The sequence below is a fragment of the Lissotriton helveticus genome, chromosome 3_1 (assembly GCF_964261635.1).
Source record: "Lissotriton helveticus chromosome 3_1, aLisHel1.1, whole genome shotgun sequence".
Taxonomy (NCBI): domain Eukaryota; kingdom Metazoa; phylum Chordata; class Amphibia; order Caudata; family Salamandridae; genus Lissotriton; species Lissotriton helveticus.
In genome coordinates, this window is record NC_136061.1 from 1,537,109,980 (window position 1) to 1,537,137,468 (window position 27,489).

At 44.1% G+C, this 27,489-nt stretch overlaps 1 protein-coding gene across 2 annotated transcripts in view; it reads left to right on the forward strand.

Annotated features, from left to right (window-relative positions):
- TREH (trehalase) overlaps positions 1–20,879 on the forward strand; it is a 217,369-nt gene extending 196,490 nt beyond the window's left edge. For both annotated transcript variants that reach the window (XM_078682220.1, XM_078682221.1), the window contains exons 13-16: positions 10,896–11,007; positions 12,863–12,975; positions 16,902–16,955; positions 20,414–20,879. In XM_078682220.1, coding sequence (XP_078538346.1) covers positions 10,896–11,007; positions 12,863–12,975; positions 16,902–16,955; positions 20,414–20,560 — 426 coding nt within the window. In that variant the 3' untranslated portion in view covers positions 20,561–20,879. The remainder of the gene's footprint in view (positions 1–10,895; positions 11,008–12,862; positions 12,976–16,901; positions 16,956–20,413) is intronic.
- The last annotated feature ends 6,610 nt before the right edge of the window (positions 20,880–27,489 follow it).

The following is a 27,489-nucleotide window of genomic DNA, read 5'->3' on the forward strand; positions in this document are numbered from 1 at the left end:
TCTTACACCTGTAGAACTTGGTCCCGTAGGTCGATCAATTGAGTACAATATTCTTCATGGTCCAGAAGTGACTCTTTGATCAAAGTCATCAAGATCTCTATGGACTTCCGCAAGGCTCTGTTTCAGGTCAGTCCGCACAAAACTAATTTCTTTCATCAAGTCTGCAAACATTTGGGTCATGAACCTCTAGGGGAGCATCTCATTCTCCCTGGGTTGGGTCTTCAGCCATGTCCTGGAGCTCATTTAGTTGCATTTTTTATGCTTTTACACTGTCATTGTTGTGCAACAACAACGGTGGCAGGACCTCAGGCCCTTTACTGTGTTGTCAGCCAGAGGCAGCCGGGGAATTCAAGATTCTAATACCACCCCAACTGCATTGCTGATGATAGAGGGCCTTGTTGAATTTAGTCTGCAGCCCAATGCTATCCGACCGCCTTCCACTGTTAGCAAGCAGAGAGAGAATCCCCAGCCTCCCAGTGTGTGACGGGTGCCCACTTCACTGCTGTGGTTTCTGGAAGGGCTCAAACATTGTACTGAGGCTGACAGCATGGGCCCCCACTAAAGAAGACTGGCCCTAGCAGCCCCCTCCTTCCCCCTCGCCATCACCACCTGTAGGCTTTCTCACCCTCTGTTGCAGAGGCCAACAACACAGTCTGTTCGTATGTTCCTATGTCGCCTCCTGTGGTGCCGGGGCTGGTAACAGGATCTGCGGCACCTTTGCATCTCCTATATCCCAGAGACTGCGCTGTAGGTTGGCCGTGCTCTGGGTAGTGAGCGTAAGCCCTGGAATAGACTCTTCTTTCCACGATGTCGGGCAGTTTCCTGTCTGTTTTGGACAGTCCCCCATCTAGAAGTCCATTCCCTGAGACCATCGTCAGTAGCGATGTCAGAACTGGGTGTACCGGGGGTGCACATGTATCAGTCGTGTGTTCTTCAGGCGAATCCGAGGAGGGGGAGTCTCTGCTCACCCTCTGTACCTGTGCAAGGGCTGCCTTGAGTTCTGCCAGATGGTCTTTTCTGCTCAGGGACATCAGTCTAGTTTTACTAGGTTTGAACCTCCATATTGGAGTATGGGGCTGCTGGAGCTCCTTTGACCTACCTTGATTGTTATCTGGCTGTGGAATTTCGGGGATTAGGCAGGCTTCTTTAAGCTATTTAGACTGCGCTGTAGGTTGGCCGCGCTGCCTCCCACTCTGTCTCACGGGTCTCGGTCCAGCGTGTACCTTCGGGTAAAGTCAGCGCTATATAAACAAGCATTTGCAATGCAATAGGTCTCGCATTAGGAAAGTTTGAGCTATTGGTATTGTAAATGCCAAAGTTTTTATTTATGTTTTTTTTTAAAATAGCTAAATTAATAGCTTTGTCATTTACAATGTCAATAGTTATAACTTTCGCAAATGTGATACCTATAGCATTTGTAATGCAATATGTTTTGTATTTACATGACTTAGATGTATTGATATTACAAATAACAATGGCGTTTAATTTTTTTAAATAATACTTAAATAGAAGTTATTGTAATTTATAATGGCAATAGCTTAAACTTTTCTAAAGAACTTTTGTGAAATTATGTTCAGTGTATGTTATTGTGACGAAAATCCAAGAACAGGAGTGAAATATTAACATCTTTTTTGTGACATTTGCAATAAAGCTTGAAACATTGATTGCGTATATTTGAACCAGTTGTTGTTGAATGGTTGCACAGATTGATTCTGTGAGGAAAGACAACGTCCTTCCAGACAATGTATTTCACAAAAACAGAACAGTGCTTAGAAGCACACAAGCTCGCAGCAGGGCAAGCGCGCAATGCATTTATCGGTGCGATCTGTTCCAGACGCAGTAAATGATACATTATTGGAGCCAGGCCTGCTGCTCCTTACCAGGACTAACCTCATTTAAGTGTCAGTGCACCTCCCTCACCCACCTCCTGCAAACACTGCTCCATACCTTAGAGCGGCTTCACATACATATACACATCCCGGTATATCAGATTATAAACTGTGCGCCTCCAGTGGCTATAAGCGTCTATCGTAAAGGAAAAGGGTGATCAGCTGATGTTCTGAATCGCACAGTACCAGTAGATACGCAATACACGCTTATCCACACCACATCACAGAGAAAGTCACGCAACCCATGTGCTCAACAAATGTAACTACTTAACATTTACTGAGATGTCCCTTGTTATTAGATATACGAGTCTATATTTATGGAGCTCTTGTCAATAACTCTTGCTTTCTGCTGTTGGCAAGCAAAACGCTAGCAGACACCTCTGACACACCCCTCGTAGAACAGTGATTTAAACCTCCTACCCATGGTTTCCCCCCGTTTGTATGACATTCTGATCTCAACAGAACCATGAGTTTTTTTAAACGTTCTGACATTCTGATCTCAACAGAACCATGAGTTTTTTTAAACGTTCTGACAGTGAACTGGTCCTTCCCATGCTCCTCCCTTTGGTATTCTCTCAAACCTCCAACCCACCTGTCGGGCGGCAGCTTGGATGCGTCTCCTCGGGCTCCCGCCTCAGCTGCCTGCGCTTCGCCCTGACACTCCTGCAGCTGCTGCGGCAGCTTGTCGGAACTCATGCGCGGCTCGGCCTCGCCGCCCCTTGGCCTCTCCCGGGCCCGGCTCCTTCTTGGGGCCGCTCACTGTGCAGGAGCCCACGAACGCGCGGACATGAGCAGAGCTTTGGGTGAGCGTGATGGGGGCTGCGCTGTTCCGAAGCGAGAGGGGAGAGGCAGCCGCCTGGAGTGAGCGGTGAAAGAGGACTGTACTCTCTATGCAGGAAAACAAACCAGTCAAAACGAAACCTAAGAGCCGCGCGCGTGAGCTTCTACCGTAGACAGCTCACGTCGCACGGCTCTTAGGTTTCGTTTTCATAAGCGCATGGCAGAGTCGCGCTCGCACACATGCGCGCTCACGGGGTCAAATCCGACATCCGAGACGGAAAGCGCGTGCACCTCCCCTGTCCCAGCGCGTGCACCTCCCCCATTTACAAAGTATACTAAAGTATACACGAGGTCCCTTCGCTACGCTCGACCTAAAAAGCATTAAAATAAAATAAATAAAATAAGATGGTGAATTCTCTGTAGTTCACGGACCCCGAGTTCCTGGTTCCAAGATGACAGCCATCAGGGGATCGCTGAGTCTGCCCTGGGCACAGTGCCTGATAACCTTGTCCTCTCTGACCGCCTTCTTGGCCCCGACTGTCTGCCCCTCCTGCCCTGAACGAGCGGCGTCTGTCCACCGGCTGCCCTTGCTTGTTCTCTGGTCCTTTGCTCATGACCATGCAGCCGCAGCCTCTCTCTGTGTCTGGAGGCAGATCTCCACTCTGGTTCGGGCATCCTCCGACTGCCCTGGGACTCACTCAGAGGCAGCTGAAGCTCATCTGTGGATTGGAATGCCCCTGCTTGCACTGATACGGGGAGCTATTATCCATATCGGGACAGGAGCTCTGTATCTTTACCACCATGGCCATCTTGGACTTTCCCACACCCCCAACTCATCTCTTTGAAGAACACTATATCATGTCCACAAACCAGTCTGCCCTCTTTTTACATAACTGACTCTTTGCCTTTGATCTTGAAAGGTGCTCCGCTGCCTTTCAACTTGGTTTGTGCTGTATAAATACCACATATATACATAGTCCTCTGTATCTGCTATGTCCACTTCTTTGTTTACAGACTCAATTATCTCAAGCTTTACTACAACCCCAGATACCTAGAGCAATGGGGATGGGAGGGGCCATGGTGCACAGGCTGGGCAAGTAATCTCCTTTTAGACGGAACTTTTCCCAGACATCTGCAGCCCCGGAGTTGGTGTACTGAGTTCTGAAACAGTTCTTGCTTCCTAAGTATCCTCTGAAAGCAGTGAGCTGTGAATTCAAAGACAATTGAGCTCAGCATCCCACATACACCGCTCACCCCAGTTCCATCTTTGATCGAGCCAACAGGTGGAATGGACCAGACATGATGCAAGCATCTCAGAGAGTCGAGAGCAGAGTCGAGTCGTGCCACTGGAGCTGCCGGAGTCGTCATTGCAAGCCACAGCCTCAAGGCAAGTTTTGGCACCGGCAAGAATGAGGGGGCGAGGCGCTGTTGTGACAGCACGCCACTTAATGCTTGAAGGTGAAAAGAGGCATTGGCTTGAAAATTTTTAAAGGACCCTCAAGTGCGGTGGCTGTAGCCAGCCGCTGGAGAGTGTGTCCTGGGGGGTCCCCCGGAAGAGGCCTGGCTAGAGCCGGGTGCAATTTGCAGGCATTTCCTGGTGTGCCCCACTTGCACCATTAAATAGACATGGTTTCTACCCTCCCTCCAAGCTGTATACTGCCTAAGCACTTCTACTGCAATCTTTGCCATTCCTCGCTGCTCCTCCTTTGCTTCAGCAGCTTGTGCAGATTTAAGCAGTTGGAGGGAGCACCACAGGAAGGAGACAGGAGGCCTACGGGAGACAGCATTTACAACGCAGTCATCACATCGCAGTTCCTTTACAACGCAGTCGTTACAATGACCGCATTGTTAGAACGCGATGCCTTTACTACACAAGCCACTAGATCGACTTGCTGTAGGGGGCGCTCTAACATTAGGAATAGTATAATTTACTATTCCAACACCTTCACTACTGTTGCGCAGGCTGGAGTTGGAATAGTAAATTATACTATTCCTAATGTTAGAGCGCCCCCTACAGCAAGTCGATCTAATGACTTGCGTTGTAAAGGTATCGCAATGTGATAGCATGTGTAGTAACATGCTTTATTCTCAACCTACAGCGTCTGATTTTCTGGTTGGACACGGGCAGAACGAATTGCAATGAACCTGGCATGGATGCTGGTAAACCGCCACAGTGCCACAGGGAGGGGGTGGAATACCCCCATAGTGGTGGCAGTGTGGGTAGCCAATGGATGCCATTGGAAACCTAGCACAATTAGAGCACGAAGATAGCAGCACATCTCAGCTGAAGACTTGCAAGGCAGGAGGGGGAGGTAAGTGCATTTTGTAAATTCTGACTGATCTTCCTAAGATGCTTCCATTAAGGAAAAAAAGAGTAATACTTGTGGGAGCAGCACAAAGAAGAATGAAAGAAGGAAGGAAGTTGTTGTATCGATAATAGGAGACCTTGGGTTTTCTCCCCACGTAGAAGATTTTTAAGTAGGAACCGGTGGAACCCTAGTGGTGAACAAAGCCCAATCATCAGTAAAATCACTAGCGGTCTCAATTAAACACTTTGCCAGAAAGCATTTCAAGCACTCTGTACAACTGGAGGTTACAAATATGGGACATGTGGTTTTATCGGGATGGCCCTCAGGAGCCATTAATTGCATGAGAGAAGGTAAAACTGGACCTATTTGGACCTTCAGGAGTGATTCACCCCCGGCTTTCCTTTTCCTCATGTTTGATTTACCTCTCAGCATTGAGTTTTGGGTGCTCTGGGGAAGGGACAGGGATCGAAGACAGCATAGAAGATCTGTCAGTGAATGGACACTCGAAGAGAGTGCTGCCAGAAGCTCCCAAGCTATCTGGATGGTGGCAGTCAAGAGACAGTGGCTACCTCTGCAGCAAATATTGACTTTCCGCTGTTAGGCCCAGCCCCAATGTTGGATGTTCTTCTGCTAATGCAAAAAACATTACATGGGCTATTTCAAGGTTCATTACCAGCAAATGAGTCACTGAGAAAGGAGGCCGGTGTGTTAAAGAAGATTTAGTTAGAATTAAAAGCAATTCATTCTTGTATGCCCTTATTGGTAAGGCCTTTAATACCCCAATCAGTGTCAAAAGAGGTGCCCCTGGACCAAGGGAAATAGGGATACACCTCAGTTTATATGTCCAAAAGCCAATGTTGGGTAAGGTATGAGCTGGCAATAAAGGGGGAAAAAAGGAGTGTGGGTTTAAAAGTAAGGCCTCTATCCCAAAAGTGTAGGCTGGACAAGCCCAAGTGGCACTGCTTACCTCAATAAAGAAATTGCTAATGATAGGAGGGGCAGGTGCAGAGAAGAGAGGAGCTGCAAAAAGGATTAAAGTAGAGGGTTTGGTTGGCACTGCCAAATTGCAGGAGAGCACTAGGTCAAAGAGAAGAGCCTCTGCCAGTCAAGGCCCCAAGGAAAAGAAACACTCCCTGGATTGTGTCAGAAGCCCCAAGAACCCTGAGACTTCTCTGGACCTAGAAAAGGATGTAGCCCTAGAGCAGGCATACACCATGCATAGGGTATTGAGAGTAAATTATGTGTATTTGGAGGTGACCTGGAAGGGGAAAAATTGCAAAATGGAACCCATTAAATAGGTGACGTTTTTATACTATATTCTCATCCTGTAATGTACTGGAGGAGGTTGTGTCAAGAGATATTGAGTCCAAGCAGGTTGAGAGGTAACGAAAGTCAATTTTAGTTCTCCAGTATTTGTAGACTTGGATATAGAGGCAAAGGACATGTTGAACAAATTAGGGCTAAGAATAGTGCAGGCGTTCAAGGTGGAACCCCCTCACTCAGAGCCTCCCTTGTTAGCAAACCATGCCGGCTTAATTGAGGAACAGCTAAACTTGGTGATTGAGGGGGAGGCAAACTCGTCCGAACCCTGGGTGGTGGGGTATAATCGCGGCATCTTAAAGGTAACTATTCTGTCCCAGCCAAGATCTGAACCCTCTACACAATAGGTGTTCACGTCTAAGCGCTGATGGGGGGTGGTGGGGGCAGGTAGACTAGGGAGTCGCCGCACCCGCCAGCTTGGGGATTCTTTTCTGGAATGTACATGGGCTGAGGAATTTAATAAGAACAACAGATCATACACATTTATGGGAGGAAAATTGGATAGTTTGTTTCCAGGAGACCTGGTTGGCAGATGAGGAGTATCACCAGAGTGGATTTATGCAGTTTGTAAAAGATGTCTACTAAATGCAGTTAGGGGACAAACATCATCAAGATAAGTGGTGAGTGACTACTAGTTTGTTCACTGGATCTCTATGAGGGTTGTCTACGGCAAAAAAATGTGGTCATTGTGAATGTCTATATAAATCAACAGGAGTCTCTGAAAGGGATGTGGGAGGTGTTCCAGAGGGAATTTAATTGATTCCTTGATCCGGGGAAGGTCGGGTTTGAGGTTTTAGGTATGTTAGACTGCTGTGGTATCCCCAACACAATTTTCCCAAAATGTGGTCAGTCCAAGTTTGAAAGTAAAACTTTAGTGTGTTTTCTCCTTGAGTTAGGGTTTGTATGTTTAAATGGTCGTTTTAAAGGGAATGTTGCAGCAACTCAAACATTTTTGCATGGGAACAAGCAGTGCCCTATTGATTATATTTTTATTCAGGCATGTTTTTTTACCTCTATATAGAATTCAAGGTGTTAAGAATGAGGGGTAGTGATCATTGTGGGTTAAAAGTGGCCAAAGAGGCTGCACCAATATCGAGGGAATGAGTGATCCCAATGGAAGTAGACTTTCCAAAACGTTTAACGATATGGACCTTGACAAGCGTGGTATGGTATGCAAAAACCATTGCAGAAGTTGTAAATCGATTGAGATTGAGACCAGTAGTAACGTTATGCAATAAGAAAGTAAAAAAGGATCTAACTCTCCAGCCTCCTAAGCAGCAGTGGTTTGATAAAGAGTGTGTGTTTGCTAGGAAGGAGTAAAGGAAAGTAGAAAGGGTGAGGTGGCGCATTGGCCCCGTAAATGCAAATGAGGTCAACAATTGTAAAAAAAGAGAGTATGAGGCCCTTGCTAGGAGAAAGAAGCAGGCTTTCCTCCAAACTGGGACCTTATGATCAGTACATCACAAGGAAAAGACATGAGAAAGTTCTGGAAGTTGGTCCAGAGGAGATGTAGTATTGCATCCCCCCTGCAAGATGTAGGGTGCCAGAAAGTGCCAGGGTAGAATTTTTAAGTAATATTTATAAGACCAGAGAGATGACTATGAGGGAGTGCTGGCCAAATTTGGGGGACGAAGCCTTGGAGTCATTTTTTCATTCAATCTATTGACAAGTTGAAAACTCCCTAAATTTAACTAAAGCAGCAGGACTGTATAATTTGCCAGCAATTGTAATTAAGTCAAACCTTTTCCAGCAATTGTGATTAAATCAAACCCAATATGGTAGGCAGGGTTTTTCTCTAACGTTTTTATAGCCATTACCAAGACTAGTACAGCACCTCCCAGCTGGAAGGCCGCATTAATAAAGCCCATACACAAAAAAGGTGCAATGAATGTTCCAGGCAATTATCGTTTGATAAGCCGTCTTGATGTAAGCGCAAAATTGTATTCTAAGGTAATTCTCAGTCTTTAAAGAATTGTATTGAGGGCAGCAGAATTGTCCCAATGGAGCAGGGGGTCTTTAAGCCTGGGCATTCAACAATAGATCATTGCTTCAGCTTGTGGGCATTGAGGCAGAAGGCAAAGGAAATAACTGGGAGTTTATTCTGCTGTTTTGTTGATTCTAGTTCAGCTTTCGATTTGGTAGACTGTAGTACAATCTGGGCTAAATTAAGACCCCTGTGCTTATTAACAATCCTGCAGGATGTGCACTTGGGAAATTGGGCCCAAGTGGAGAATCCTTTTAGGAAATGGGTTACGGCAGGGCTGTGTCCTGGCCCAATGCTGTTTTCCTTGTTCCTTGCCGACGTTCTGGAGGTGTGGGCTGCGAATCAGTCCTTTTCACCAAAAATAGGGGATAGATGTGTGTCATGTCTATACTATGCAGACGATTTGGCAACTTTGGACTTGACCCAAAAAGGCCTGCGGAGGACTTTGTCTAGATTTAATAATTATTGTGAGGCTAATAAATTGAATCTCGAAAAAACAAAAATAATCCCTTTTGGAAAAAAAGGGAAACAGTGTAAGTGCCTGTTAGGTAATAGCAGGGTTGAGGTTGTATGTAAGTACCTTGGTATGACGTTTACAAGATAGTTAAGCTGGGTCCTGCATAAAGAATTGATGGAGATGAGGGCAGGGCGCAACGAAAGGTGGCCTTGTTCGTTTTAAGAAAACACTTGGTGCCGTTCCTGTTCGTCCCTTTTGACAGCCTACAATGAAATGGTCCCTACTCAATGTCTCTACCGGCCAGAGGTATTGTCCGTAAGTATGGAGGGAAGTTGGGAGAGATGTGAGAGCAAGTGTTTGAAACAATTGTTAGCTTTCCCAAAAAGTGCAATGAGCCAGACAATAAGGCTAGGAGGGAACCTGCAGGCTAGGAATTTTTCTGCCTATAAAGCAACCTTGCGGTTTTGGGATAAACTTTGGGTCTCAGAAGGTATCATCCTTATGTTCTGCTGGAATAGGAAAGAGTGAACTAAGGTGGGTGGCAAAGGTCAGGAAAAGGCTAGCAGCCAGAGCCTTAAAAATGGAATTAAAGATAACGGAGGCTTCCAATCTTTCTAAAGCAGAATTAAAAATTGCCTGTAGAAAAGAGCCCAGATTGGCTGATATGGAGAATGTCGGGAATAGACCCTCTACAAATTATATGGTAGAATCTTGGGAAAATAGGAGGGCACTTGCACTTTTGTTGAATATGGAATTTTTAGACGCATGCGCCCTGGCAACATTTTTACAAATAAGTTTGGATTAGTGATGCAAGAGGTTCAGTTAATCATTTTAGTTCAGGGGTGTTAGGGGAATGGAGAATATATGTATTAAATGGCGGTGTATTAGGTACTAACCTGGTTTACAGGCAGGGAGGGGGAGATGCGGGGGTCATTTAATACAATATTTTATTTAGTTTTAAAATGTATGTTTTAAAGACAAGTGTCTAAATATTAATAAAGTTGAACCTTTGTTTTCAGAACCTGCTATACACAACCAATGTAATCATGGGGCTTAGTTGCTTTGGTAAATCAGGAATCGGGGAAACATTCTCAGTAGAGACTTGCCTCTGTTTGCATAGTAAGCCTACCATCCTTCCCTTTTGCGTACAAAGTTTGGTTTGTACTCCCAGTTCTCCCTAAGAGAAAGTCCAGGAGAGAAAGTCACCAACAGAAAAGAATACACACAACTATGGCTTTAGCTATGAGCTGGGTGGGTAACCTAACTTGCGCTCTTCCAAAACCACTGGGCGAACATGTGCATCTCATGGGAGGCAGTTTTATTATGACATTGAGGGCACAGTGGCCCGACGACACCCAGACCAGGACAGTCCAGGCCACAAAAAACTGATCATCATGCTGGATCTGCAGCTAGACTCAAATGGAGAGCAAAGGAGCTACTGAGATGCTGCCCTTTTGAAGTGTTCAGCTATTGTTGAAGCTTAGAGCAGGCAGACACTTTACAACCGATCCCCCGATAAGTGGCCATGATGCAGAGATGTTTCTGCACCCGGGAGAAGGCTAACTCAACATTAGTTATATGAATTTTTCGCTTGAAAATGTAATTTCTAGATCTCTTAATTGGTCTGTAATGGCAGTATTAGTCTATCAAATCACCTAATCGGTCAGGTGAGCGGCGGGGTCTGACTGTGCTAATTAACACTGAAGCCACCTCAGAGACCAGGGAGGGTAGAAACCTGCATGAGGGCCATGCCTCTCAATCAGAGAGTAGGGAGTCCCACTCTATGGAATGAATGAATAAATTGTATTTGTGGTTACTCAAAACCATTAAAATAAGACAAGAAAATGGTATTATTATAAAAGATTAAATAGTTAAAACCAAAAGCTTTGTTAGCAAAGAAACATTAAAATCTAAAATTCATTAGTCCGTTTATACTCAGCCGACAGTCTTGCCTAGTCACAATGGGATGGGCTGTACAGTCTCGACAGTGTAACACATCAGTGCAAGTACAGGCCCGGTTAGTCCCACTCTAAGGGATAATTACCAAAGATCACAGAACGGAGGGGGTATGACGCAATCCTTTATGTTATGGACTGAACCTAAAATGTGCACATCTGTCAAGGTCACAGGTTTCTGACCCTCATTTTCTCCCACAGAAGAGCAATGCCCTGTCCTTCAAGAATGGCCTTCCCACCTCAATGGAAAAATCTGGGGAGCAGTGGGACCTCCCCAACGCCTGGCCGCCCCTCCAGCACATGGTCATCGAGGGTAAGGCTGCTGCTCCTAATGTGCCATGAGGTGGCGCTAGTGCACCAAGGTCTTCCACTGGGTGAGCAGGGTGCTACAGTGGCGGCAGCGCTACTTTCTAGTCAGGAACGCTAAAGTTGTTACATTTCATGTAGACCCAAATCTACCCAGTTTCCTCTCCCCTTGCTCAGATTCAATCACTTATACCTGGGTCCCCGATGCTTAAACACACACAGCCCCCCAGCCTTTCGCCAGATATTCCCAGCAGAGAGCTGCAAATTTCAATCCCACCAAAGACTGACTCCATCTTCCATCATTCGAAGGATGTCAAAACGAGTTACAGGCAGAAGAGGTAACATAAACCTGTTATTCCCATTAACACATCCTGCAGGCACCATATTACTGACGTACAAAGTGGTCTTAGACCAGATTTGGGGTCAGATGTATGAAGCCTTTTTGCGCTTACAGAAAGTCTGATTAGCACAATCAGGCCGTTGACGACCAAAAAAAGGCCTTTTGGTATGTCAGAAACTCAGTTAGTGATTTGGTAGCACATTACTGAATCGCAATTTGGGTTTGCGACTACATACTGTGGGGCGTGTTTACAAGCCCCTTGCACCACTTTTGCATCACTTATAACATGGGAAAAGTGACGCAAAAGTGGTGCATGGGGTTCGTAAATAAGCCCCTGAATCTGTAGCTGGAAGGGGCATATTTAGGGTTTCCTTTCCAAATACCAATTTCGACTGGTATGTATTACTGTTTTGCAACTGAAATCCGATTGCAGAACATGTATATATTACTAACTACACAAATGTAGCGGTACCCTATACGAAAGTGGGAAGGGGTCCCAAAGTACCCCCACCCCCATCCCCTTTGAGGATGTTGAAAAAAAAGATTTTCTTAGGAGTAGGTTGCGATTCCCTGGACCACTGCCTACTCTTGAAAAACATGCTAGTTACACTTCACAATTGTTTTAAAACAATTCCATTTTACTTTGAAAAGAAACGAGGAGAAATAAAGATATTTGTTTTGGTAAACTGGAATGCGCACACGGGTGGCTGCGTGGAAACACCTGCGCTTCACCCATGTAACGGCTTCCCGGTGCAGCTTAATGCAAGGCAGGACTTGCATTACTCCATACTTACCAAGCCACGCAGGGCCATGCAAGGTGGCTTTGCATGAATGGTAAATCTGACATAAGGATTGCATTGCCCTTGCATCACGTTGCGTGACACAAGGACAACATATTAGTTTGATAAATCTGGGCTAGGTTGCCACACTATACAAAAGCAGGATTTGCTGAATTTTCCAGATCTTGATAGTAGTAGTGGTGGTGCTTCTGAAGGTGTGTTAGTGGTGTTTGCTTTGGTGGCTTCTAAGGTTGCTGGTTTTGGTGGTGGCAGCATTGGTGGCTTTGCTCAAGTGCCCACATATTACCATGCACATATTATGATGCTTTTCGCTAATCACTCTCAAATGGCCTTATCCCAAGAACGCAATCCGGTTTAATAAACAAAAACACAAACAAGGGCCACATTAAGGTTAGGCACCACTCGACTTGAGATAAAAGCATTAAAAAAATGCCTACTGCAGAGACAAGGAGCGAGAATTTGTTTGTGTATAGAATTCAAGTATGAGACAAAAAAATAATATGACAAAAAGTGTGATGGTTGAGAGTACTTTATATATATAAAACAGTCCCACATGCATTGGAATGCATGCACTCCATAGGAGGCAGTACATTAGGATATAATTGACAATTTCTCTAGCCAGTGGAAGAAAGACTAATCGAAATAAGCCAATGGGTGAAGGGCTGATGCAAGGCCCACTATTTACATTGTAAATAATAAAGTGCTGCTTCTTTCTGAACCAGGTCTAGCCAAGTCGAGCTCTCCGAAGGCACAGGACATCGCATTGCAGCTAGCCAAGGACTGGGTCAGGACCAACTATGCAGCATATCAAAAATACAATGCCATGTTTGAGAAGGTAAGACAACCTGTCTTCATCAGCTCACACAACACCCAAACCAGAAAATCACCATCTTCACACAAGAGCACGAACGCCGTCTGCTTGTTTTATTATGGGGCAGTGATGTCCTCCATTGTCCAGTATTTGAATTACATTGTGCTGACTTTTTTGCCTTTGAAATCTTGGGCGTTGTGTAAACCTAGCTAATTATCATAACCTTATAGCCTGCTGCAGAGGGCTATAACGGTTGTTAAAGGCCCAGAACCCCAGTTATAGGCCTGATCTGCAGGCAAAGGCCAATAACGAGGGTAAGGGCCTTTAACAACAGGTATAGCGCTAGGCACAATGTCTATAAGGCTATTACAACATTCTACCCTTATTGGTTAGAATGTTCTAAATTAAAAAGGGAGAAACATCGAGACAAACATTGGAATGTTGGTGCTCCAGGTTTCTACCAGCCATTAAAGGCCTGAGCCGCTCGATTGTCTTCAATGGAGCTCTCAACATTCCAATGTTCTAATACACTTTAAAAATATTTAAATAGATAAATATGTGTCTTGAGTCCAAACATATTGCAGATATAAAAAACAAAGACTAACCACTCGCAAGCACTCTTCAGAGACAAAAGAAATAAGCAATTGGAGGAGGGTTGGTAATGAAACTGTTATCATTTAGATAACTTAAATTAGAACTTTGGAATGTTGAGTGCTCCATTGAAGACAATGGAGTGCTCCAGGGTTCTAATGGCTGAGGGAAGCCCAGAGCATCAACATCCGAATTATGTTTTTCACAGCTGTTGCTGTTAACAAAGGCCTCACGAAGCCCAAGGGGATTTCATGCCCCTCACGCTCTGTCGGTCCTTTATATTTACAAATTTGAACATTCTACCTTGTAGGGCACTCCGTAGCAGGACAGCTCCCCTGTTAAAGGCCCGAACCCAATGCTGGAGTGGGACTTTAATGGCCTGTAGAGACCGCTACGTCTGGCTCTACGGCTATATTGAAGACCGTACTCAGCGTGTCTTCAGTGTTAGAATACTGTCTTTAAAAAAGCGTTAGAATACTGTCTTTAAAAAAAACTTTTTTAAAGACAGGCTGTCTTTAAAAAAGTTGTTTTTCTCACTTGTCTTATTTTTAAGTGTCTATGGTTATTTTTTTAATGGAGAAGTGGCGCGGCTGAGCCAAATTATCTCAATCGAAAAGTGTTTTGACAGGAAGATGCAAGCACTAATTAGGATGTGGCGTTATGGCCAGCCCAGAGCTGCTGTCTTTGGAACTGGGAAAGGGAACCAGGTTCCAGTCTCGGGGTTGGCTCAACATCCTGTGATTCTGGGCAGATCACTTAATCTCCCCATGCCTAAAAAACAACCAAAATGAATCACAAGTCCTTGTAGAATGTAAGTGGGGCTCATGTAAAGTACTCCGCTCCAATACCTTCAGGTTGAGTTTCCTATATATAAAACTAAAAAATTCAATAAATGAGGACACGCTGTGCTGAGCCATTGCATTTCCCTTGGAAAGGGGTTTTTGTCGGAGGTTGTAGGAGCAGGTAGTATCTCAGTCAGTGCCAAGAAGACGTGGCAGTGCTGGCCAGTGCCTATATCCTTACATTTAAGGATGGGGGGAGACGCGGCAGTACAAAGCCAGCACGCATTCTCCGTTAGAAGTATTTGTGTCTCCCCTTACAATCTGCCAATAAAGGACCTACTAGTGAAGGCTCTCATAACTGTTTCTTTAAAGATAGACTGAAGCACGCCTTTAAAAAAAAAAAGATCCAGTGTGTTTTATACAGGACTAACTCTATCTTTCTTAAATTTGTTGAGAGATGTAGCTGTACAAAGCTAACTTGTTCATCTAATTATGGGAAAATACGTTTCATATTCTTTTACACTTTTCCCAGTGAAAATGAACAACTTCTGTGGTTTAGTTAACTTACCTGATGCTTCTGCTCCTGGTAGAAGGTCTTCCATTGCAAAAAAGGGGGCATTGTTTGTAATACTACCAACTCTTGTGTGATTTCATGAGTGAGATTTAGTTCATGGTAAGAGGAGGAATTTTGAATAAAACCCCTATTTAGAGATGATATTGTATTTTACTTCTATGTGCATATATATGTGCCTGCTGAAGAGCAATATTGGGCAAGTAGCACACAACGCTTTGGTGGGAGTAGCTGGTTGGAAGAATGTTGATTTGCAGTCCTGCCTAAGCAGGAAGCTTTTTGGTGTCCTGCATAAGTGACCTCAGTGTCGCTTTAGTCTTGTCGTGAGTCGCAGAAATATAACATATGGTATGCAATTGACATTAATTCACTGCTGTGCTTAGTGTTATGTTATTGGTTGTAAGTAGAGCGCATGTACACCTGTGTTTCTTGGCTCCAGCAAACCAATCACTTACTTATACCTCAAACCTCTATTTATTGAAAATGTGGGGTTTTTAAAGTTCCCTAAAACTAGTTGCTGATGATTGCGACTGCAAATACAGAAAAAAGGCCCTTTCTTATGAAGGGCTTGCTCCGCAGTTGCATCACTTTTTTTACGCTGTTGTGGTGTAAACAATGCTCCAAACTGGCCTTTATTTACAAAGTGACGCATCCAGGCAGATGCGTCACTTTGTAAAAGCCTGCGCTACATTATACCTGCGTCAGGTATAATGAATGCAGGGTGAACATTCCCCGTGAAAAAGCCTCATAGAAGTGGCGCAGTGAAATCTATGAGCATTGAACCTTGCGATTCCTTATATGAGCATCCATGGAATCCATCTTGGGTTGAGCGAGGACCAGCTTGTGGCATGTGCTCCACATAGGCAGTTATGACTATTTCTCTGTCTCTATATATTCCCTGAGGCATCAGGTGAGCAACCCCCAGGTGTGCACAGTAAAAACCCAGCCATGGTTGGTTATTTGAGTCCATCCATCAGCAAAGAATGCCCAGCAGTCATGCAACTGGAGGAACATAACCATTAGTAATTCTAATTGTGGGCAACCCAGAAGCAGCACAGAGCAACCCACAGCAGTGCCCTAGGTATGGTCTATGCAGTGCTTACCTTGAGCCAGTGGTTCCTGTTGAGCCCAGCAGCACTTATTTTTGGGGACTGGCACTTATTTTTCATCATCAGACTTATCCTGAGAGCAAGAGAGGGAAGAACGCACAAGGGGGCAAAAGAAAGATGAACTGTTACAAATGGAGAGTGTAAGAACCTGCATGAGTTAAAGGGGTAGGGAGGGTCCAATAGTGGATTAAAGAGGCATGAGGTGGATTTCAAACAACGCAGCCTTGGTATTCAGTGCGGCGGACCCGGTTGTGGGCTTCCGAGCAGAGCTTTGGCCACTGACACTAATGCTTTTCCAAATGAAGCACTGGCTCTATGGGTCCATCCAGGAGCAACAGAGGAGCAGCGGAAGGAACACACTGGTTCCAGGTGGCCTAAATACCTGATAGTGTCAGCCCAAGAGTTACTTACTTATAGGAGTGCTCTGTTTACAGGAAACCAAAGTACATGCTATCCCTACGACATGAAGCAACAAAGAACAGACAAAATGACCATCTACAAGTATGCATTAGTTACAGGCAGCACAAGGTCACAGCCAGGCATGCAGGTACATAAAGAGCATAGATAAACCTTGCAGTATTTCTTCTGTGCACGAATGCGAGAATTGGCAGTTCTGTAGACTCATTCTAGCACCCTGCAGAGTGATAGGGAGTGCTGTACATTTGTCAAGGTGTTTGATTGGAGGAATATTTCTCATGGCTGTAGAATCACTTGATACAGAACTGGTTCCTGTAAACACCTGTATTGTGACTGGCTAATCATAAGGGGCACTCTTGCAATTTGTACAATCAATCATGCACTCTCTCCGACAAACACAGCGCTGGCACTTTCGTCCGTCTGATGTGTACGAACCAGCTTGTGTTTCATATATCTTCTTTCTTCTTACTTTTTCTGCAGTATGATGTCAGCGGTGATGGAAAGCCTGGAGGAGGCGGAGAGTATGAGGTGCAGGTGAGGCTCTCCGTCAATATTTAAATATAACAGGAAATGTTAAGGGGGCGATAAGAAGGCACCCACACTCCAAATATATCACGATTCAAAAGACAGAAAGTACTTAAAGCTCAGCTCTCAAAATCAAAACCACGCCCACAGTCATTGTATTTGAGTCTCTGTAATGTGCAGCCTTCCTAGCTTTTGTACATCCAAAATGGCTGATGATCAGATTGGGGGAAGATTGTTTATCACCCCTACATGTTCTCCAGTGGCCTCCTATTGAACAAGCATTGGTAAAACCAATAAGTCCTGCCTATGAGACCTATTGGATTTGGCAATGTTTTGTAGCCATGCTGTACAGTAGCACGGATGCTTTGCAGTGTAGCCAAAACTAATTTTAAAAGTGCTATGATGCAGCCAGGGCTAATGCATTTTTTTTGTAAAGTGAATTAGTGCTGGATGCATCTGAATCATAGTCCTTTTTTATTATTGTTTTTAGCCATGCTGCACAGCAGCCACACTGCTGAACGGCATGGCTATAAATTATTGCTAAAGCTGACAATGTCTATGCTGTACAGCAGGAACAAGAAGCAATGGCAGAGCCAATAGTCTCAAAGGCGAGACCTCTTGGCTTTGCCAGTGCTTGTTAGGTCTTGACACAACACCTCCGTGATCCCACGCAAATCCGAGTAAAATTCCCCATGCGTGAAAAAAGAAAAAAATAAGTAATTTGGCAAAAAATCCTATCGCATTTAGAAAGTAATTCGTCCATGTCCATGTCTAGTGAAAATTCATTTGGAAGCAGATACCTTCTGTCACAATACACATCCATTTGAAAGGCGAAAAGGTCTTCTTTGACGTGCATGTGGCATAGTAAAACATAGCTACAAATGACAAGAGAAGCAACAAGGATAACCATACACACACACAAACATTGCCTCGCCCTGAAAGGCTACCCCAAAACTCCCCCCACAGCCAACCTCGTGCACTTTCAGGAAAAATGATCCTTGTATTGCAAGAACTGGAAGTGCACCCCTCACAGACAGCATCTCACGCATAGCACCAGTCCAAGGCAGAAAACAGAATGGCAGAAGCTCACATAAAAAATCACCAGCACCGCAGTGAAACCAAAGCTGCTCGATAAGGTACATTAATGCAGGGCACCCTAGAAATAGCAAGAGGTTCTCCCAGGGATCCTCCTTCCGAGTCTGCTAGGACATTCCTGCAGGAGTAAGCTGCAACTAAGTAAGTTGCTTGGTTAGTAAGATTGGGGAGGAATTCAGATTCTTTAACAATCAGGCTGGCATATGTTAAAATATATTATACTAGAAGCGTACTGCGAGGGGCTTAAGGGGCAGTGGAAAGGGAGAGGATTGCGGATAGGTAGGAGTACTTAGTGAGAGAAAACACAGGGGCAGATTTTCAAGCCCCCTGCGCCACCAGTACGTCACTTTTTGTGACGTACTGGTGGCGCATGTTACTGCTCCATATTTACAAGGACAGGAAAAGCCACCCTGCGTGGCTTTTCCTGTCCTTGTAAATATGGACCCTTTACACGCAGCACTTTGCGTGAAAGGGGCGTTTCATGGGTGTTGTTGTGGGTGTTCCCACACAACACCCATGGAACAAGACATATTTCCAGATTGACGAGGAATCGTAAATCTGGAAATGCGTCTGAATGCTACGCCACCCTAGGGGTGGCGTAGTGAGCGCAGAGATGTTTTCATTTATCCTCGTTTTTTCCTCTTTCAATGTGTGCTACATTCTACAGCACGCATTGAAAGAGGAAAATGCTTGCAGTGATTGTTTTTGTGCAGGAAGGTGCCATTTCCTGCACAAAAACAATCTTCCCATGACGCAGGTGTCCTTGCACCATGGTGCATGGGTGCCTGTGCCGATGCATGGCTGCTGTTTGTGCGCCAGCGCAGGGGAGAGCACAGGAATGTGACATATTATTGTAAATATGTCTCATTCCTGTGCTTTGGAAATGCCGCAGCATGGCACAGCCAAAGAGCTTGCGTTGACGCGATGCGTTACTTCCTTTTAAATCTGCCCCACAGTATTTTGTAAAATACCCAACATTTTTGAAGACTTTCAAAATAGAGAAAGGGATATAGTGGTCGATTAGGATTGTGGTGAATCCGCATCCTCCCGGCCGGCGGAAGCCACCGCCAGCCCGGAGGACGCGGATTCACCGCTGCGGTGCCTACAAAGACCCCCCGCCAGATTAAGATGGCTGGGGGGTCATCGGGCGGACGGGAAGACCGACCTCCCATTTTCCGCCGCGGTCGCCTTCTGACCGTGGCGGAAAAGCTCTAATATGGTGGCGGTGTCTATCAGACACCGCCAGCCATATTAAGATGGGGCACAAAACATGCTTTTCCGCGGCGGCTTTTCCGCTGTGGAAAAGCATGTGGTCTTTGTTGTTTGGGGGCCCGTTGCGGGCCCCCAGGGTGTCGGGGGGTGGGGGTGCACATGGGGGTACCTATGGTACCCCCAGCATTACATGCACGGTGCCTGCCGCTTTGTGCATGTAAATGTTAAACATGCATTTTTAACCTTGCGGCGCAAGGTTAAAGATACGGGATGTGACCGCCAGGGTAGCGGTCACATCCTAATTGCACTGGAGGGATCGCCGCTGCCCCTGCGGACGGTGCCTCCACCGAGGGGGTGGCGGACGGACGCAGGTCCGTCCGCCATCCTAATAGGCCCCATATTGTGTACATTTTTGTCTTTGTATATTTAAAGATTCCTGGTGAATTCTGACAGACCCCTCGCCATACCCGACTGAAAGCATCTGTACCCAACTACTTATAAAAAAAATACAAGTATTAGGAGGGGTGTAACACCACCAACACCCCCTCCCGAATCTACGCCCCTGTGTTACTGTTTTTGAGAGTGTCCTATAAGCCAATTAAACATACCAATAACTTGTTTCATAGTACAAAAAGTGTCTTGCATTTGTGGAATCGAATCTGTAATGTGCACAATCAGTGACATGATTTCTGCGGGTATGGGTGCACTATGGTGCTACCTTTTCCCAATTTAATGGTATTTAGTGCGTCAATCTCACTAGGGATGACTGATGGTGGCTATTCTCATCCTGGTTAAGACTACTTTTAACCTTTTGTGGTGATAGAATGTGGGGAAACTGAATGTATTGCCAAATATAATGAGAGCTATTCAAGTACTCAAATTGTTGAGCTACTAGATTAGTAAACTGAAGACAATTGGGAATATTATGATGTGATTTTTTTTTAAATTAATACATTTAGAAAATTAATAAAGTGAAAATACAAAACAGGAGGGGAAACGCACAAGCATGCCTCAAAGTTACAAGTTGAGTATTTGTTTATAAGTTTGTGTGCGTGCACAAGCTATTGGCTTACTGTGTCTGGTGACTACTGGCACACGCCAGAGGGAGGAGCGGGGTCCATCATCACATGGGATAACCTTTGCATCCACTTCTCTTGCAGGAGGGCTTTGGCTGGACCAATGGTGTTGTCCTACAGCTCCTGGACCGCTACGGCAGCCAGCTGACATCTGGAGCACAGAGCAAGCAGCGTTTCACTTGGAACACCCTACTACTCTCCGGCCTGATCTGGTCCACGCTGATGCGTTGACAGAGGATATGCACCACCTCCAGTTGCCCATGGTCTCCACCTCCAGAGATAATTTCCAAACACCAGACCCTGTTCTCCAGAAACACCACCTTGAATTAAGGATTCTGTCAGACCTGGTCATTCTGTGGGCATGTCTCCCACCATCCACAGAGATCTAACACATAAATGTGATTACTTTTAATTAGGTATGTGAAGGGCTGGCCCAGCATGTGCACTATAAATGTCCCCAAAATGTACTTATTTTAACTTTATTTGGAACGTCAATTGATTATCATGGAGTACTTGTATGTTTGAGAAAATAAATCTTTATTTTAAATAAGCAACTTTTCATCGAGGGGTTGTTCACCATTCTCACTGTAAATATAGGGCAGGGATATTTAGGGGAATACATCAAGAATTTGATCTCTCAATGTCCAGCAGGATTGAGGCACAGTTGGGTCATATCTAAAGGGCCTGGCCAATGGCATCTGGAAATTGCAAATGTACAGATGCCATTGGCATGGGGAGGTCCCATATGAAGAAGGTGTAACCTATCGAGAGGCGACGTTTGGAGGGAGCGTGGCCATTTGAGTGGTGCTGGAGTTCAGCGAAGAGGAGGAGTTGTTCAGATAGAAAGGGTGGTCCACTAAGAGTGGCCAGGGGTGGTGCAAGTCGGTGCCTATGGAGAAGTGGAGATCTAATGAGGGTTGTGGTCCAATATGTCCAAGGCATGTAGTCTGACAGGCTGCAGATCATGTAATATGGTGGAGGGTTCATCCCAAAAGGAGGAGGCTTGTCCTGATGAGACTGGCTGGTCTGATGAGGAGGTGGTCCAATAAGGAGAAGGAGTGATATTTTCAGAAGGGGTTAGTCTAGTGAGGCGGATGGCCGGTGCTTTAATTAATGGTGTCCTAATTCAAAGTTGTGGCTTAACCTAGAGGGGGTGTGGTCCAATAAAGAGGAGATAGGGCCTAGTAACAAGGGGTGGTGTAATCCAGTAAGGGGGTAGGTATGGTGTCTTGAGGTGTTGCCAAATGAAAAAGGGTGTGGCCTAAAAAAGAGGTGCAGCCTATTGTAAGAGGATACATCAAAGCAAAACCTTGCATCTTTGCCCCACCAGGGCCTCCTGTATTCTACTCTGGGAAGCAGTGCCAGGTATCCTCCCTAGGCTGGTCCAGGAAGCCAACCCACTGAGTATCTGAAATGGTGGCGGGATCGACTTTCTCATAAAACACACGGGGGAAATGTACTAACTTCGACCAACACAGCACACTTTAGGCTGCCACTCGCCATTGTATCCAGTCTTGCGCCGTAGTGCAAGGGTGTGTGCATTCTGTCAAGCATAGGTTTTGTACTGGAAGTGTGGTTCTAGAAATCCTCAAACTCCTTCTCAGGGGTCTTACCAATAGGTAGTCCATTCAAAAGCAGCAAAGGAATTGACAGAGAATCTGAAATATGAAAAGACATCTTTATTACATACAACTGTGAGGCTACGTCGCCCAGCCACGCCTAAAAGCGACTGAATGAGATAGCCTGCCTTCATGGACTCCGCACAGTCCTTTTATACAGATTGTTATGCCTTAGGCACATATTTGAAATACATTCCCAGAACGTGCACACAGATGCAAAACCCACTTTCAAATTAAGTCCAGGCCATAAACAATGTCCACATAATGAATACATTCTTTAGCTGACAAGGCCGGATAACCCCAAAACAGTAAGATCACAGCCCATGGCATAAATAGCTCGTGGAGGCAGGAGCAGGAACAGATGGAAGTAAGATAGGCAGGGTGTGTATGCGATGAGAAGGTTTATGGCATGTTGGGCCTTGATGCTATCTTGCTCGGCCACTGGGAGAGGAACTGACCAAACAGGTTCGGCCTGGGGCAATGGTTCCAACAGGCTCAGGTCAGGGGAAAGTCAATCAAGGTGTACGTGGCCTTTTGGAATCGAATTTAGCTGTGTGTTATAGCCTATGTAAAGGGCAACACACAGCATGGCTGCTGTACACAAAATGGAAGCCAAGGGTTCAAAACGAAAATGACAATTTCGAGGTGAAATTGTTACTGGAACATAACGAAAATGCTTGTACATAGTGTACTGGCCATTCTCGGTCTTTTGATATAAAAATCGTCATGCTATGACAAAGTTTATTACATGAGTCCAGAATTTAAAGTACCACAGACGCACCTTTTGCCCTTACATAGGCAATAACCTATACTCACGCTAGTCTGGGTCCAGATCTATGTTTTATAAAAAATCCTCAAGATGTTACTGAAGCATAATCCTATTACCTAGCGACTCTCTCGGAACAGGTCTCCCTACACACGCAGTAGCACAAAGGCCATATATGGCAGGACCAAAATAGGGAATACCTCTATCTGTAGTATGTGGTACAAGACCACGCACCCAACAATAAGTGATGTTCAACTACTAACTGGTGTTGATGAAAACGGTACAAAAGGAATTTATCAGTAAACTCTGATCTCCTAACTATCCGTGTTCGGGTAACATCTGGAAAGATGCAAAGAAGTAGAAGTAGGAAAAGACGTAGGTTTGGGAGGTGGGTGCAGATGTGAATTGGGCAGAAAAAACAATCCCACCCATAAAAGACAAAGCCATGTTTAAAACATACTAGAAAACACGTCATTAAGACCATATAAACAAAGTAGTGACCGCTATTACAAATGAATCATAATTTTCCACAACCCTAAGCAAACGTACATCCTAAAATTATCTAGTACATTTTAGGTCTTCCTAAGCATTTCTGTAATTCATTATATGCTCAAGTGAGACAGTGGTGACTCTCATTAATGCTCTGAGGTGAAAAGGGAATACTCTTTCACAGAAAATGGACGTTATTCTGCTTCTACTCAAGAGAATAGTACTTTAAAACAATGCTAGCAAAGCTGCAAAAATTAGTTTCCAAACTCCAATTCTATACAAGCTCACAGAAAATACCCAGAGTCCGTCAAAGCCTCTGCTGGTAGGCTTCTATTGTCCATCAAATCCGCTTCCAGTGTCTTCTTCGCGTTGGGCCTCTCCATTCAGGCTCTTCATGACTCAGTATCCGTTGGAGTGCCCTCCTGGCAAACACTCATAGCTCAATTACAAAGTCTCAATGTCTCAAGGCAGTGCACCAGTGTCTCTTCTTCGTGGCAGATACTACAGATGATGCGCCCTTCATTGATCAAGGGCACAAAGCATTTCATGCAGATCCAAGCACTACTGAGAAACAACCCAGCAAGATCAGCAGCACTTTCAGACTCCAACACTCATCATTGAGTGTCAGAGGACGCTCAAGCTGCTCTCTCATGGGCACCGGAATGTAGTGCCTTTTTATCCTCGGGTGCACTGCCTTTCCGCTGGAGCAAAGGAAAAGAGGTGTGTGGAGGGCCAAAAACTTAGGCCAAGGGGATCAGGGGACCGCGCGCTGTCAGAGGTTCAAGCACATGACAGTTGAACAAACTGAACAAACTGGATGACAGCCCTGCCATCAACAACAGGGATCCTTCGCATCTTTGAAACCAGCTCCTCTTTTCTTTTTCTGTTTACAACGCCTTCTGATGAAACAAATGGCTTGCTTGGGAGGTACCATTGGGGGCACGCTGATGATCGCTGTCACGCTGATGATTGCTGTCACACTACTTTCTGGTTGCAGGAATTGTAGAGCCAAGAAGTCTGTCTTTCATCTGTCACTGATGGAGAGTGTGCTTAGTCTCGATCACAGATCTGCAGGGTATCACTCTTCCTTTGACTCTGGAAGATCCCGCAGAACCTAGTGATATAGGAAATGTGACATAACTGTTAGTTTCCTTCAAATCAAGCACAAAACAGTTCATGGGTTTTAACAAGGGGACTGAAAGCAAGTGGCCTGCAATCTGCAAAGGAGTGGCCACACGCCATGGGACAATGTTGGTCTAGAATGCACTGTCATTTCCAAAAAGCAATTTCAAACATAAAGGCAGTAGGCAAACGGTGTCTCTGGGCTTTTCAATTGGGTTTTCGTGTGAGAGCATATCCTTCATCATCGAAGGGTAAATAACTACATGAAAATTCTATCTAAATGGATGTTTTTACATATGGTGGCATTGTCTAATGGTGCAAATACATATATTCCTCAATGATTAAGCCTAGGTGTTCTAAATTCTAGAACATCTCAAATAGAGAAATGACATAATACAGATTATTAAGGACATGAAGAAAAATCCCTTTAAAAATGTGCATTAAGTGCACTATGCAATACAAAGGCTAATGATCAAATGTGCAGACAACAAGACCAGAACTGGAGAGTCCCGCTATTTGCATGATTAGAACACATCTGATCCCACCACAAATTAAAGCAGCAGGAATAAAAGAGAACTGAGGAATTAAAATAGACATTGAAAATTCGTCATGTTAAAAAGGTAAACTTAAGATATCTCCTATTGAGATGGAAAACGTGTCTTACTATAACATTGGGTCAGTTAACCAGCCTGTCACTACCCCGACAATCAGTCTGAAAAAAACATTTTACATAACATGGGGGATCCCTGATACATCACTCTAGTCTTAAAGTGTGCGCATAAACAATACACCCATAGTAATAAATGGGCTGACTGGTGAAAGGAATATGAAAAAGGGAAACGGAAATAGGACACAACTAAAATCCCCAATCAGTTAATGGTCCAGTTCCTTCTGCAGGGGAAAAAATGAAAAGTTTAGGTCACCTTTAACAAGAGCCACAAATCTATAATTTCATCCTTAGGTCCAATCAAGGATACATAAATTTAGAATTACCTGGTCCATAAGGGAGAGGGCAATATCATGACTCATGTATATCTCTTTTATTTTACTTCAATACTATTATGGCCAAATTTTGACATACACTGGTGAGGTGTTGTCTATTCGTGTCAACAGCATGCAAACATCATGTCTGTGAAATTTAGTATCAATACAAATTTTACCCAATTATTGTAAAAGTGACACATATCGTCATACATGCCTCCTTGCAATAAAGGCAAACTTGTAATAATTTCTTAAGTAGCAACATAAAACACAACCAACATATACCAAGCCATCAAATATACATGCAGTATAGCAAGCACAAAAAGGCATGGACAAATCACAATAACATAAGCAGTGACGCATGTATTCATGCAGCCCAAAACCCATCAATGCAGGCCTGCTTAATTTGTCAGGTTTAGAATCAAAAATCAAAATTGCACACTTTCATTTAATCTCAAAATTTACACTTTCACTTACTCCCACCCTTTTGACAGATCATCACCAGCACTGGAGATTGAACTGTCAAATAAAACTTACAGTGTCGACCAGCAGGAACGATTCATAAAGGGGAAAATGCTAAATCATGAAAAAAACACGAACATTTCCTTGCAAAGAAGTCATAATAAAAAAACATCTCTTTTCAACATACTGCTGACTGCACATAACATACAAAATACCAACTGTAATTAACCATCTTCCGAAAACATACTAATTCCAACTTCTCAAAAAGCAGAACTCATTCACAGACACTCTACATCCCCTGCGCCAGAATGCCCTGAGGTCCGAAAGGCCCTCAGCAGAACATCTGTTTTTACTTACTCCTAACCCCACCTCACTGACCTTCAGGTCAAACTCTACTTGACATACTCCGTGCGTTCCTTGACCACCCTCCTATTCGTCCCTGGAGCTGACAAATGCAAAAACTGTCCCACTCTTTTTAACCCTCCAATAATCAACCCTATTGAAAAACACATGTTATAAATGACTTCTTTAAAGGGCTAAAAGTATTTTATTCTTAGAATTTTAAAACATTCACTGTGAAGAATTTGCTGGGCACAACAACACAACATACCAGCTTAAAACAACTGCTTGTTACCACCCTATGCAATGATACCCCTTTTCATCAACCCTAAACATGAATGTCCAAGTAGGCCCTGCCAAAGCTAGAACCTTCAATCCTGATATTAAACAAAACCCGTGCACCAGTCACATTGGCTCACTGAGGCAGCATAGCAAGCCCAAATAAGAATAACTGGCAAACTTGTATTATACCTAAATGTATGTATTTACTAAAGCCTAAGACACTGTGAAAGTTACTCTCATGGCAAGAATGCCTCTTTAAATAGTCTAATTACCCATTTTCGACTTTGGCATTTAGGGAACTTAAAAGTTAATATCCTATGATTGCTTCACATATTAATCTTCCTCAGAATGTCCTTTACACATGACAGAGGTTGAACATTGGGCATCTCTCATGTAAATCCTAGAAAAAAGTCTTTTACGCCTGCGCCAAGCGAAAACCAACATGTAAATTACCTAATTATTCAGTAACACATAACTGAAATCAAATTTTAATGCTAGGGAGTCATAGCATGAGTACTAAGCTTTATAAATATCAAAAAACGATATTAAAAAGCACTTATTTTTTTCAGATAATTTTTTCATAATTAATAATTTTTCTTTCAAAGAAACCAATTATCTTTTTATGAGAATTCCACATATAAAGGTAAGTTGCATCCCTTGCCTATAATTTTAGATGAGTTCATTTATGCGCCGAAGCACAAAAGCTTAACTTTAAACATGACATTTTTCCTGCGTCACATTTCTGCGCCATATTTTAAAAGGCCATCAGTATTTAGCATAAGAACCAAAAATATACTTTTAAAAATTGCTTAAAGAGAATAAAACCACATTTGGATCTTTTCCAGTGTTACACAGAACCTTATTTTGTAACCCTCTAAAACACTAATCTAAAATTAAAAAGATCCAACTGTGCTAAAAACGTTCCAATGCAATTTATGGCCCTCGAAAAACAACATCTGCTGCCTTAAGGCAGGAAAGACTGAAAACCTGAAAGAAATGCTGAAACCTGAGCACGCTTTTAGTTTTACTGAAAACAGACATTTTAAGTTTTTAAAAATGCACGTGCAAAAAGATGCATTTAAATCTGGCAAGAAAAAAAT